Source organism: Ascaphus truei, chromosome 6, assembly GCF_040206685.1.
Source record: "Ascaphus truei isolate aAscTru1 chromosome 6, aAscTru1.hap1, whole genome shotgun sequence".
Classification (NCBI taxonomy): Eukaryota; Metazoa; Chordata; class Amphibia; order Anura; family Ascaphidae; genus Ascaphus; species Ascaphus truei.
This window is the reverse complement of record NC_134488.1, coordinates 46,218,897-46,232,668: the sequence shown is the minus strand read 5'-3', so window position 1 is coordinate 46,232,668 and position 13,772 is coordinate 46,218,897. Positions and strand designations below refer to the sequence as shown.

Below are 13,772 nucleotides of genomic sequence, written 5' to 3'. Positions count from 1 at the left end.
AATACATGGGGATGAGACGCATACACAGCACGGTGAATACATGGGGATGAGACGCATACGCAGCACGGTGAATACATGGGGATGAGACGCATACGCAGCACGGTGAATACATGGGGATGAGACGCATACACAGCACGGTGAATACATGGGGGTGAGACGCATACGCAGCACGGTGAATACATGGAGATGAGACGCATACACAGCACGGTGAATACATGGGGATGAGACGCATACACAGCACGGTGAATACATGGGGATGAGACGCATACACAGCACGGTGAATACATGGGGATGAGACGCATACGCAGCACGGTGAATACATGGGGATGAGACGCATACACAGCACGGTGAATACATGGGGATGAGACGCATACGCAGCACGGTGAATACATGGGGATGAGACGCATACACAGCACGGTGAATACATGTGGATGAGACGCATACGCAGCACGGTGAATACATGGGGATGAGACGCATACACAGCACGGTGAATACATGGGGATGAGACGCATACGCAGCACGGTGAATACATGGGGATGAGACGCATACGCAGCACGGTGAATACATGGGGATGAGACGCATACGCAGCACGGTGAATACATGGGGATGAGACTCATACGCAGCACGGTGAGTACATGGGGATGAGACGCATACACAGCACGGTGAATACATGGGGATGAGACGCATACACACCACGGTGAATACATGGGGATGAGACGCATACGCAGCACGGTGAATACATGGGGATGAGACGCATACACAGCACGGAGAATACATGGGGATGAGACGCATACACACCACGGTGAATACATGGGGATGAGACGCATACACAGCACGGTGAATACATGGGGATGAGACGCATACACAGCACGGTGAATACATGGGGATGAGACGCATACACAGCACGGTGAATACATGGGGATGAGACGCATACGCAGCACGGTGAATACATGGGGATGAGACGCATACACAGCACGGTGAATACATGGGGATGAGACGCATACACAGCACGGTGAATACATGGGGATGAGACGCATACACAGCACGGTGAATACATGGGGATGAGACGCATACACAGCACGGTGAATACATGGGGATGAGACGCATACACAGCACGGTGAATACATGGGGATGAGACGCATACACAGCACGGTGAATACATGGGGATGAGACGCATACGCAGCACGGTGAATACATGGGGATGAGACGCATACGCAGCACGGTGAATACATGGGGATGAGACGCATACACAGCACGGAGAATACATGGGGATGAGACGCATACACACCACGGTGAATACATGGGGATGAGACGCATACACAGCACGGTGAATACATGGGGATGAGACGCATACGCAGCACGGTGAATACATGGGGATGAGACGCATACGCAGCACGGTGAATACATGGGGATGAGACGCATACGCAGCACGGTGAATACATGGGGATGAGACGCATACGCAGCACGGTGAATACATGGGGATGACACGCATACACAGCACGGTGAATACATGGGGATGAGACGCATACACAGCACGGTGAATACATGGGGATGAGACGCATACGCAGCACGGTGAATACATGGGGATGAGACGCATACACAGCACGGTGAATACATGGGGATGAGACGCATACACAGCACGGTGAATACATGGGGATGAGACGCATACACAGCACGGTGAATACATGGGGATGAGACGCATACACAGCACGGTGAATACATGGGGATGAGACGCATACACAGCACGGTGAATACATGGGGATGAGACGCATACACAGCACGGTGAATACATGGGGATGAGACGCATACGCAGCACGGTGAATACATGGAGATGAGACGCATACGCAGCACGGTGAATACATGGGGATGAGACGCATACGCAGCACGGTGAATACATGGGGATGAGACGCATACACACCACGGTGAGTACATGGGGATGAGACGCATACACAGCATGGTGAATACATGGGGATGAGACGCATACACAGCACGGTGAATACATGGGGATGAGACGCATATGCAGCATGGTGAATACATGGGGATGAGACGCATACGCAGCACGGTGAATACATGGGGATGAGACGCATACGCAGCACGGTGAATACATGGGGATGAGACGCATACACAGCACGGTGAATACATGGGGATGAGACGCATACGCAGCACGGTGAATACATGGGGATGAGACGCATACGCAGCACGGTGAATACATGGGGATGAGACGCATACGCAGCACGGTGAATACATGGGGATGAGACGCATACACAGCACGGTGAATACATGGGGATGAGACGCATACGCAGCACGGTGAATACATGGGGATGAGACGCATACGCAGCATGGTGAATACATGGGGATGAGACGCATACACAGCACGGTGAATACATGGGGATGAGACGCATACGCAGCACGGTGAATACATGGGGATGAGACGCATACGCAGCACGGTGAATACATGGGGATGAGACGCATACACAGCACGGTGAATACATGGGGATGAGACGCATACGCAGCACGGTGAATACATGGAGATGAGACGCATACACAGCACGGTGAATACATGGGGATGAGACGCATACACAGCACGGTGAATACATGGAGATGAGACGCATACACAGCACGGTGAATACATGGGGATGAGACGCATACACAGCACGGTGAATACATGGGGATGAGACGCATACGCAGCACGGTGAATACATGGGGATGAGACGCATACACAGCACGGTGAATACATGGGGATGAGACGCATACGCAGCACGGTGAATACATGGGGATGAGACGCATACGCAGCACGGTGAATACATGGGGATGAGACGCATACACAGCACGGTGAATACATGGAGATGAGACGCATACACAGCACGGTGAATACATGGGGGTGACACGCATACACCGCATGGTGAATACATGGGGGTGACACGCATACACCGCATGGTGAATACATGGTGGTGAGACGCATAGACAGCATGGTGAATACATGGTGGTGACACGCAATACACCGCATGGTGAATACATGGGGGTGACACGCATACACCGCATGGTGAATACATGGTGATGAGACGCATACACAGCATGGCGTGGAATTTGATCCATCCACACAGCTCGAACCAATACAGTTGGTAGGTGAATGTTAGGAATTTTTTAGATCGGCTTCCTTAAAAGGTGAAAAGGTGAATCCTATACACATTTGTACATTTATATTCAAAACACATTTCTTGTTACCTTCTTTTCACTATATAGTCCGAACCTTTCCCTTAACCAGTTTCCACTTTCCCGTAGCTGTCTTTTAGTTCTGCACTAACAAGCTCCCGTTTATTCCTCTGGGCTCTGGGTATATATATACGTGTGTGTGTGGGCTGTCATCATATTCCCATTCAGCCTGGGACGCTCCTGTGTGCCCGGTGCAATGACCTGATGTCTTCATTTCTCTGCAGAAAGCAGATCTGGCTGTTGCTGGCCTTACGATCACGGCAGAGAGAGAGAAGGTGATTGATTTCTCCAAGCCATTCATGACTCTGGGAATCAGCATACTGTACCGTGTTCATATGGTAAGGCTCCTGATTGCATCTCCGCGCTGGAATCATTAGGCGTATTTGCATGCTAATTCCTGCATACTGATTACACGCAATAATGAGGTTCGCAAATGGGCTTTCTTAATTAAATTGCAAGGTGTTAGGCTGATGTTGCAGCTACGGAGATTAGGTACGAGTGATACGTCTAACCGTCAGGAGATGCAGAGTTTACACTGCAATACAGGTAACATGGCACCTACCGTATATATATGTGTGTGTATATATAAATAAATATATATATATATATATATATATACTGAGTTTATTAACCCCCCACTTTTAGAAAGGACACCTCCCTACAACACCACCTATTGCTCCACATAACCGCTCCCTATAACCCCTCCTTATATCCCATATAACCGCTCCCTATAACCCCTCCTACTACTCCATATAACCGCTCCTTATAACTCCTCCAATTACCCCATATACCCCCTCCTATTACTCCATGTAACCTCTCCTTATAACTCCTCGACGTTTCCGTACAGAAGTATGATCTTCATCAGGACAAAAATAGTGAGAGTGGCAGCGCAAACATTTATACAATTCCCAAACCCAGAACACCCAGAGCCCACCCACCCAGAGCCCCTGCTATGATGTCATTCAGGGGCTTTGGATGTTCTGGGTTTGGGAATTGTATAAATGTTTGCGCTGTCACTCTCACTATGTTACTTCCTGATGAAGATCGTACTTCTGTACGGAAACGTTGCTTTTCTAATAAACTTTTTAGTTTTATTCTATTTCCAGACTGGTGTGCGGTTCCACTTTGTGTATCCATATAACTCCATCCAATCCCCCTCCCCCCACACCTCCTTCCAATTCCCCCCCCCCCCCCTAACTCCTTTTACTCCATACAACTCCTCCCTAACACCTCCTGCTGTTGTCCCACATAAATATTCTTCCAGGTGCCTTCTAAGGCTAAGCCCATGCTGCCGCAGACCTCCGCGTGGCGCGATCACATTGCCTTAAGGCATTGATCGCGTCCATAGATCGCGCGGGGGTAGCAGCCGGAGGGGTCGCGCGTTTTGCGAGGAATCGATTGAAACTGATTTCTTGGCGTGACGGGCAGGTCACGTGAGCGGTTCGCCCAATGAGTGCGAACCAGCTCCATGACGTCCCTGTTACACCCCCACTGGCGGCACGCCTAGCATGTCCAAAAAAGCACACTGCTTCACGCGGGTGATGTCACGGACGTGCATGCGCGGGCGAAGGCAGTATGCAGCTGCCCTAACACAAGTGGGGGTTATCGGGAGCCCCTTGATCCGCTGACGCTGAAAGACATCGTGGTGTAAGTGCTTGGTTTGGAGCGTGAGAGGAGAGGTGCTGAGGGTGGGCCCCCTGAATGTGTCTGCATAATCGGCTCTCCGCTCTTGCCAGCGATCAGCTGATTCCTAGGTTGCCTCCTGCTGTCTAAGACCCGTTAGAGAAGCTGTGCCCTTTGATGGTTGAAGCTAAACCACGAACAGCTGACACACTTCCCAGAGTCTTAGTGCTCCTGTGGTGCTTATAACAATGGTTTTTCAACTCAAATGGGCCTCAGCGTGCATAGATACAACCCTGGGTGTCCAGCTTATTTATCACCATCCCGATGTCCGTCCAATCACATTTAACCCAACCTGGCAGCTTTAAATGCCTCAGTCATTTTTCCTCCCCGTTTCACTCGTTGTGATATAATCAGTTATGGATTTCTGCCAGCGCGAGGCTCTAATAGGGGTCTCGCAAACGCGCTATGCGCCGAGCCTGACACAGTCATTCTTTCAGGCCAATTTAATAGATGATTGTGGAGGGGAGAAGCTGATTGAAGCGAGAGCGACACTTTGAGAGAATCCAGGGGACAAGGGCGACATCAACCTGTTCGCAGTCAATAGGCTATAAGGGGGTTTCTTGTCCTGGATGGTGTCATATGGCCCAGCACTACTTAGTAAATGTGTGTGTGTGTATGTGTGTGTATATATATATAATATATATATATATATATATATATATATATATATATATATATATATATATATATATATATATATATAAAGAAAAGGAATATAAACTGCTGCGCTAACCGGAATGATGTACTGCAAAGAGGGTGAGTGCACAAAATAGTAAATGACCACACAGTTACCTCCTAATAACACTGGAAGTGTAAATATTGATAGCTACTATGAATGACATATAAAATATATATATGAATACCGTAACAAGCATAAACATATAACAACCACAACTGGGGGGACAGGAAGGGAGGGGGAGGGGGGCCAGGGAAGGAAAAAGAGGGGGGGAGGGGGTGCAGTGGGGAAAAAAGCCCCAAAAGTTCAGTGAATATAAAAATAAAAATAAAAAGTGTCCTTTAACTGCTACTGGGTGTCGCTGCCAGTCTCCAGGAAAAAAACAACTTCCTCTTGACCTGTGTTAACGAAAAGAAGACCCATAGCATAATATTGTAATTTAATGGTACCACAGAGATCTACGGAGGCTCGACCGGGTGAACAAGACTTTATACAATGCTTTCTATTATAGCGCATATTGTAAGTGTTCTTTATTCACGTGCATGATCATTTTAACCATTAAATTACAATATTATGCTATGGGAACCGCGCCGTCTTCTTTTCGTTAATATATATATATATATATATATATATATATATATTTATATACGGTATATTATATACGTCAAAATGGATTTGAAGCAAAAGTGACCCTGCGTGCTCATTTGCATGTAATTTCCCAGAATCCCTTGCTGCAGTGTAAGCACTGTATGCTGGGCGACAATGGTGAAAGGCAGGGTTGCAACATGCAGCCCCAGGTAGGACCCAGTGCCAGGGATATGTTTTTATACGTTAAAATCATTCAGAAGTCTCTGTCATCAGTGGGAAATCTTCTTGTTCTTAAACAAGTTATTTTTTATTTTTATGGGTATTCATCAGATTTGGGCCCATAATTACTCAGCGGTGCTGTACCGTCAGATTCCCGGCGCTGAAAGACATTTTACGGCCTGTTCAGGTGAAAGCGCTACTAAGTAGACATGGCCCTTAACCCTTTCACTGCCTCCTCGTAGTAGCGCTCGCGTTCTATGGGCTGACCGCTCCGTCTGGGCAGCGAGCCCGATCGAAAGCACCACTTCCGTTTACGGCACCCGAAGGGAGTCGGTCGCCATCCTGTATTTGCTACCCAAGCGATCACATGATCCCCATGCCTGTTGGGGGTCCCTTGAGGACTTGAGTTGGCCACTCCTGTCCAACCTGTAGCATCAGAGTATCAGAGTCCCCACGTTCCAGCAGTCACTCTCTCATGTTCTGTTACAGGGACGGAAGCCTGGCTACTTCTCTTTCCTGGATCCCTTCTCTCCTGGTGTCTGGCTTTTCATGCTCCTTGCCTACTTGGCCGTCAGCTGTGTGCTCTTCCTGGTAGCTCGGTAATGTATCCCATATCCCACTGGCTCTCTGTCTCCACCTAGTGTAGACTGGATGAACACCATGCATTGCCAAAGCCCATTCTGCATCTCACCCACACCTCCGCATTGGGATAACAAGCTTGTACCAGCGTCTTTAACATCCCAGTGTTTAAAGTTCTAGTCCCACTTAACAATAGTGCCGTCAGCAATGTAACACTCCTTCTCTATCATTATTAACCCTTCAGCATGCCAGGCGGGCCTGCAATACATTACACAACTGTGGAGGTGCTCATGCTTTATGCTATGTTTGATAGGTAACACGCATGTAGGCCTAAGGGTTATGGAGAGGGGCTAGGGCAGCGGTGGTGTCACGGTAACTTATGACAAGCTACATTATACACCAAAATACCTAGGTTGAACTGAACACGGCTGAGATATGATAAAATATAATTTATTCATTGAAAAAGGTGAACACACAAGATATACAAATAACAGGCAAAATATACACTTACTTAAGGGGTTTGGACAAGAAAGCCATCAGGATACAGGATTGGCAATTTCTTCCATAACACAGGTTCAGATGTAGTCATCACGAAAAGCACAAAAGACAATATCCAAAGGCTGAGCCATGTTTATATACAATTATTTCCCATTGAACACAACCTAAACCCAGCCCCTCTCATAAATCAGTGGTGAGGTTGACAGTTTTCCCCAGAGTAAAACTCCTCCCACCCAAGGACGTTTAAAAACTGCTTTTCCTATCTAAATAACTTCAGTTCAGTAATACTTACTGGCACGCGAGACATATTAATACATTCCGGCACGCATGACGCTCCCAATAAGACTAAATATAACCGTGTAATACTAAAATTAAGAGAGATATTAATATCTGTCTCTTAGTACCTGCTAGACGCCATGTGTTTGTAATCATTATTTGAGACTCGGTCCCACGTATACACACATGTAGCTTTTAGCATGTTCAGCCGAGGACATCTAATAATATTCTTATATTTAATAAGGTCACTCATTCTGATATCTCCTTGGGTAACCGCACCCCTGGCCCCCATAACCCCTTGTCAAGAAATGCTTTGAAGCTGAGCCTCCTGTGTAGAGAACGTTTGTCACAAGTGCTATATTTCACACCCAATGCTCCAGACATGGGGTAGCTGTCTCTACCAGCAATATACAGTTGGTTGCTGAAGCAGGGTAAAAACATACACCAACCCCCCTCTGTACTTTTCACACCCAACTTCAATCAAGCCTTTTGAAGCCCAGATATTTCTGAAAAGACACCACACATATTTGTATTTTCCTAAAACTGTAGCTCATTAACCCCTTAAGCCTCCCGCATCAACCCCAGTGTATGTGTTGGTGCAAACACTGGGATGAGACAATACATTTTTACAGGGGAATTAGCAGTTGGATTCTGAAGCAAGGTAAAAACACATTGCTGGACCCCAGTCCAGTTAACCCCTTGCTTCCCCAGTGAGAGCAGGGGGTGGCCAAATGGGGTGTAACCCCTTTAATACCGGGCCAAACCCCCTCTCCCATGACAGGTGGCCAACTCCAGTCCTCAGTTTTTGACTGATCCACTGATTGAGTCACCCATGCTGAAGCAGGGATATCCTGAAACCCGAACCTGTTGGTGGCCCTTGAGGACTGGAGTTAGCCACTCCAGGGCTATAGCAAGAAATGAAGGTGGGCAGTAGGAGGCGTTCTAGTGAGACGTCATGGCGCAATAGGAGGAGTTGGAGAGGTGACCTAGCGGGTAGTTATGTGGCGCAATAGGAGTAGTTTGGGAGAAGTCATACTGTAAGTAACAGGTATATGGAGCAATACGTGGAGTTATACGGAGCGGTTACAGTATATGGAGCAATAGGAGGCGTTAGCGAGGAGGCATAGAGAGCATTTATATGGATCAATAGGAGACTTTAGGGGAGAAGTTATATAAAACAGAATGAGAGGTTGGGGTGGAGTTATAGGGATTGTTTATGTAGTGCAATGAGAGGAGTTAGACTAGAGGGAACAGTTACTGTATACAGAGCCATAATAGGGGTTAGAGGTGTTGTATGGAGTTAAATCTGAATCCAGCAGCACAATGTTTTACTAACCCAGCACTGAAGGGGTCAAATATGTTTAAATGTTGATAGTTTCACATTTGATGGTATTAACCCGCAATGAGTTACTGGCCCATCTGGCAGCCGAGGGGTTAAGGGAATTAGAACAGAGTGTATATATCTGGCTATAAGACAACAAAGAGACCATATTACTATGGAATAATGATGAGGTGCTAATTAGCTGTCATAGAAGCCTTTTTACCGCTGTGCTTTTTCACTGATGGGAATTTTTATATGTTAATTAATTACCCGGGGAGGCACTTAGGGTTGAAAACCTTGGCAAATACCTTCCAACGAGGCTGAAGGTGCTAACTGCTCGCAACAGCGGCTCACACCAGCTCGTTATTTTAAATATTCTTCTTTTTATTTGGTGACGCTCCCAATGAGCGTCAATGTCACATCAAGGTCGGACATAACCTTTCTTCTTTTTTCTTTTCAATTTGAAGGATTCTTTCGTAGCGCAGAACAGTAACTGGGGATGGCAGCTTGACACATTAATCATCCACACACCACCTCTATTATAAATCACAGTGTTACATTTTAGTATAAGATACTGCTGAAGTCAAGAAAGGGCACATTTTTAATTCATAAAACCCATCAGACTGGGCCTTTACTGCACCAAATGGTTCTATATTTTTTTTTTACGACTAAATAACAAGCAGATGAATAGCGTTTTAATCTATAGTTGTATCCAACACGGAGGCACTAGACATACATTTGGGTCTGCAATGCACTGAATGTTAAACCCTGGATTTCACACAAATGACCCAGTTGGGGACATGGAAAATGAATGCCATTTAGGACCACCTGACTCGCTTATTTTCCTAAGATGCAGTGAAGCTTTAGGACCAACTTGATTCCAGCAGATTCCCCGCCTGTGATGGTAATCCTCCATGGTTGTCCACCATCCCTTACTCTTCCATCCGCCTAAGAATGGATACTTTGGTGAGGCTTGGCTGTTAATGGGATTTTTGAAATAGCTGATTGGTGTATGTATTGTTGACTTTTGAACAAAGTCTACGTAATGCAAAACTGGTGCAAAAAATAGAAAAGAAACCAGCGCCATATTTGTCAAAGTAAAGCAACTAATTGGAAGCGATGGGTTTCTGCAGTGCCGCGGTTTTCACACCTATTTTCTTGGCTGAAGTTTCTGTTGCTTCTTTATTGCAGTTTGGGATTTGGAAGCGTTCTTGATAGATTTATATTTCATGGAATTAACCTGCAAATATTCCTTAAATCCCTGTATGACAGAGCAATGTGCAGGTCTCTTTGAATGTGAAGGGACAAGGGCTTACTGTACATCTCTAACTACAAGAGGTCCTCGGGTATCAGTCCCGCAAACCACCGTCGGATTGCAAATCCGATGTTAATCCGCATCGGATAATCCTCGCCGACGTCGGATAATGCGTGTCGCGGAATGTATTATCCGGCGTTGGATAATCCATCTGATGGATAATGGATGGATAGCGACGGCCACCTGTATATAGCAGCAAAGAACACATCATATTATGGGGTAAAGATAAGGTGCTAATTGTCTGACATGGAAGTCACACTCCACTATGTACGTCCTATTCAAGGAGACCTTTCTGCCTTTTTCACCTCCCATGCTTTCATTCATCGACCATTCTTCCAACAGAGAGGGACGAGAGGATATAGCTGATATATCCCAGCTTAGAATGACTTTGCCGATCTCTCCGGCTGAACTGGTTTTGTGTTTTTGTTTCTTGGCAGCTTGACACCCTATGAATGGTACAGTCCTCACCCCTGTGCCCAGGGAAGGTGCAATCTCCTAGTGAACCAGTACTCCCTTGGGAACAGCTTCTGGTTTCCAGTTGGAGGATTCATGCAGCAGGGATCTACCATAGCGCCCCGAGCTCTGTCCACCCGCTGCGTCAGCGGAGTCTGGTGAGATAAAAAGGCAAAGGGATTAGGGGGAATCATCAACGAATACAAGGATCCATCAAGGGGAATACATAAGTCACCTAAATACTGATCATGATTAATGCAGCAATACCATTGGTCACACTGTTGGATCTGGATAGTTTCTTGGTGTAGAAATGCAATGGTCTTGTGGCTGGCTATTCCCCACCCAGTTATGTTGAAATGTCATTTTATTAGAAGAGATAGGAGAAACTATTTAAAAAGATATTGCATTGCAAAAAAGTGGGGTGCATTATTTAGCGGCTGGCTGATTAGGAAACGATCGCTTTCAAAGTCATTCTGTTCTCTTAATAGGTCAGAGCAATTATGCCGTATATTTTCAGCACAAAGGGTCACCAGGTTCACCGCGTTAATTGGTGACACATCCAGACAACTAAGCTCTTCTTATTTCTCCGGTGCAGGTGGGCATTTACCCTGATAATCATCTCGTCTTATACAGCAAACCTTGCTGCCTTTCTCACTGTGCAAAGGATGGACGTGCCCATTGAGTCAGTGGATGACCTGGCAGATCAGACCACAATTGAGTATGGTACAATTCATGGAGGCTCCAGCATGACCTTCTTCCAAGTAAATGTTTCTTTGTTGACGGTTTGGGATTGAAGCGTTAGATTACACACGGATGTTTTGTTGTACATGTAATTGTCATTCTGGTGAAACTACAAAGCTAGCAAATATGGGGGGGGGGTGCTACTGTTCTCTCATATTTAAGAATTCTTCTATACAGCCTGTTGACCCTTGGCCACTGGATACTGTGTCTTTATGGTTTTTGCGTTAAAAAAAATATTCTGATATGGCTCTTTTAAGGACCAGATTCTCAGAAAGACCTGTGCAGGCGTGACAGAGTAGGATGGCCACCTGTTATCATTTTCAAGTGTTTTCAAACCTTGAAACTACTCAGCCAGGTTGCATCAATTCCGAGTGACCTAAAGACCTTCATGGAATGTCCCCCCTTCTTGATTGTATTCCACTCACTGGAGCTGACCGGAGAACATTGTATAGAGCAGAGATCCTTGATTAGCTAGGTAGAAGGTGGCTCTCGGCTGCAGAACAAAGAACCGCTATTGAAGTTGAACTCATTTTTAATAGAATTCCCGATACCAGACGTATCAAAGGATGTGGAATTACATGCACTCAAAGCAGCCGAGCGTGTTCGTGAAGAGCACGGAGGAAGGCATCGCCAGGGTGCTGAACTCAAACTATGCGTTCCTGCTGGAATCCACCATGAACGAGTATTATCGCCAACGCAACTGCAACCTCACTCAAGTTGGGGGCCTGCTGGATACCAAAGGCTACGGCATTGGAATGCCAGTAGGTAAGAGCGATCCGTCCACATAATAATGCCTTTGCCTTCCCACCGACACATTGGGGTTGTGAACTAATGTTTCCAGTTGCACAAATAAAAGTACCGTAGTGTGAATAACTGCACCCCATCTATCAAATAAAGCATCCAATGAAAGTGCCACCCCCGGGTGCAGTTTATGCTTTATTCCTTTTCTTATTTTTAAGTTATAGGATTGAAGCACGGGGTCTCCAGAGCTGAACGGTGTTGGTTTCAGCTCCAGAGACCCCGCAGCTTCCACCCTATAACTCAAAACAAACCCAAGCTAGGAATGCAAGCTGAAGCGCTGCTTTCAAATCGATGCAAGTATTTCCTTTGATAAATCTAAGACAATTCTCATTGAGTTTTATGAGAGAAAACATGGCAACCCTTGTAAAAAAAAGTATAATATATTTCCCTAAATAGCGCTGCAGGGCACATAAGGAATTTATGAGGCGTAGATGTGATAAGGTCAGACAGAAATCTGGACCAATTTCACAAGCTTGGAAGGCGGTGATGGGATCATTAGATCACTTCATTAAAAACTAATAAACGAATATACCCTGCAGGGATAGCACAACATATCAGAGATATATCAGATTCCCCAGAGAACGCTGTCACAAACATTCACTAGTAATACTATCACAATGTATAATGACAAATCACAACATATATAAACAATGCTGCACACCAAACAATATATATAAAGAAATCATACAGTTACCGGCGCTCCTGGGTCGGGGAATACCTGCGAAAGTTCAGTATAAGGAGAAAGAGAGAGGAACTCGAGGCACTTCGGATTTTTAACCTAATTTATTCAGTCCAAAGAATCGACGTTTCGGTCGTCACAGCGACTTTTCTCAAGAGGGACTGGCACACTGTGCTATTCCCCAACAAATGAACAACATTTAAAGCCTCCAAAACAAAAAAATTCCCAGGTGTCCCTTGTAGGTAATCTCCCAGGTGTTCCTTGTCTGTAATCTCCCAGGTGTCCCTTGTCGGTAATCTCCCAGGTGTTCCTTGTCTGTAATCTCCCAGGTGTTCCTTGTCGGTAATCTCCCAGGTGTTCCTTGTCGGTAATCTCCCAGGTGTTCCTTGTCTGTAATCTCCCAGGTGTCCCTTGTAGGTAATCTCCCAGGTGTCCCTTGTAGGTAATCTCCCAGGTGTTCCTTGTAGGTAATCTCCCAGGTGTTCCTTGTAGGTAACCTCCCAGGTGTTCCTCGTCTGTAATCTCCCAGGTGTCCCTTGTAGGTAATCTCCCAGGTGTCCCTTGTAGGTAATCTCCCAGGTGTTCCTTGTTGGTAATCTCCCAGGTGTTCCTTGTCGGTAATCTCCCAGGTGTTCCTTGTCGGTAATCTCCCAGGTGTTCCTTGTCGGTAATCTCCCAGGTGTCCCTTGTAGGTAATCTCCCAGGTGTTCCTTGTAGGTAATCTCCCAGG

The 13,772-nt window shown here is 46.2% G+C and overlaps 1 protein-coding gene across 2 annotated transcripts in view; it reads left to right on the top strand.

The window, feature by feature from the left end:
- GRIK4 (glutamate ionotropic receptor kainate type subunit 4) overlaps window positions 1–13,772 on the top strand; it is a 213,137-nt gene that overhangs the window by 184,878 nt on the left and 14,487 nt on the right. Inside the window, exons 13-17 of one of the 2 annotated variants that reach the window (XM_075604125.1) lie at window positions 3,438–3,551; window positions 6,869–6,978; window positions 10,806–10,979; window positions 11,417–11,582; window positions 12,102–12,327. In XM_075604125.1, coding sequence (XP_075460240.1) covers window positions 3,438–3,551; window positions 6,869–6,978; window positions 10,806–10,979; window positions 11,417–11,582; window positions 12,102–12,327 — 790 coding nt within the window. Of the gene's footprint in view, window positions 1–3,437; window positions 3,552–6,868; window positions 6,979–9,903; window positions 10,020–10,805; window positions 10,980–11,416; window positions 11,583–12,101; window positions 12,328–13,772 lie in introns of those variants that run through there. The other variant, XR_012802148.1, reaches the window with a different exon arrangement.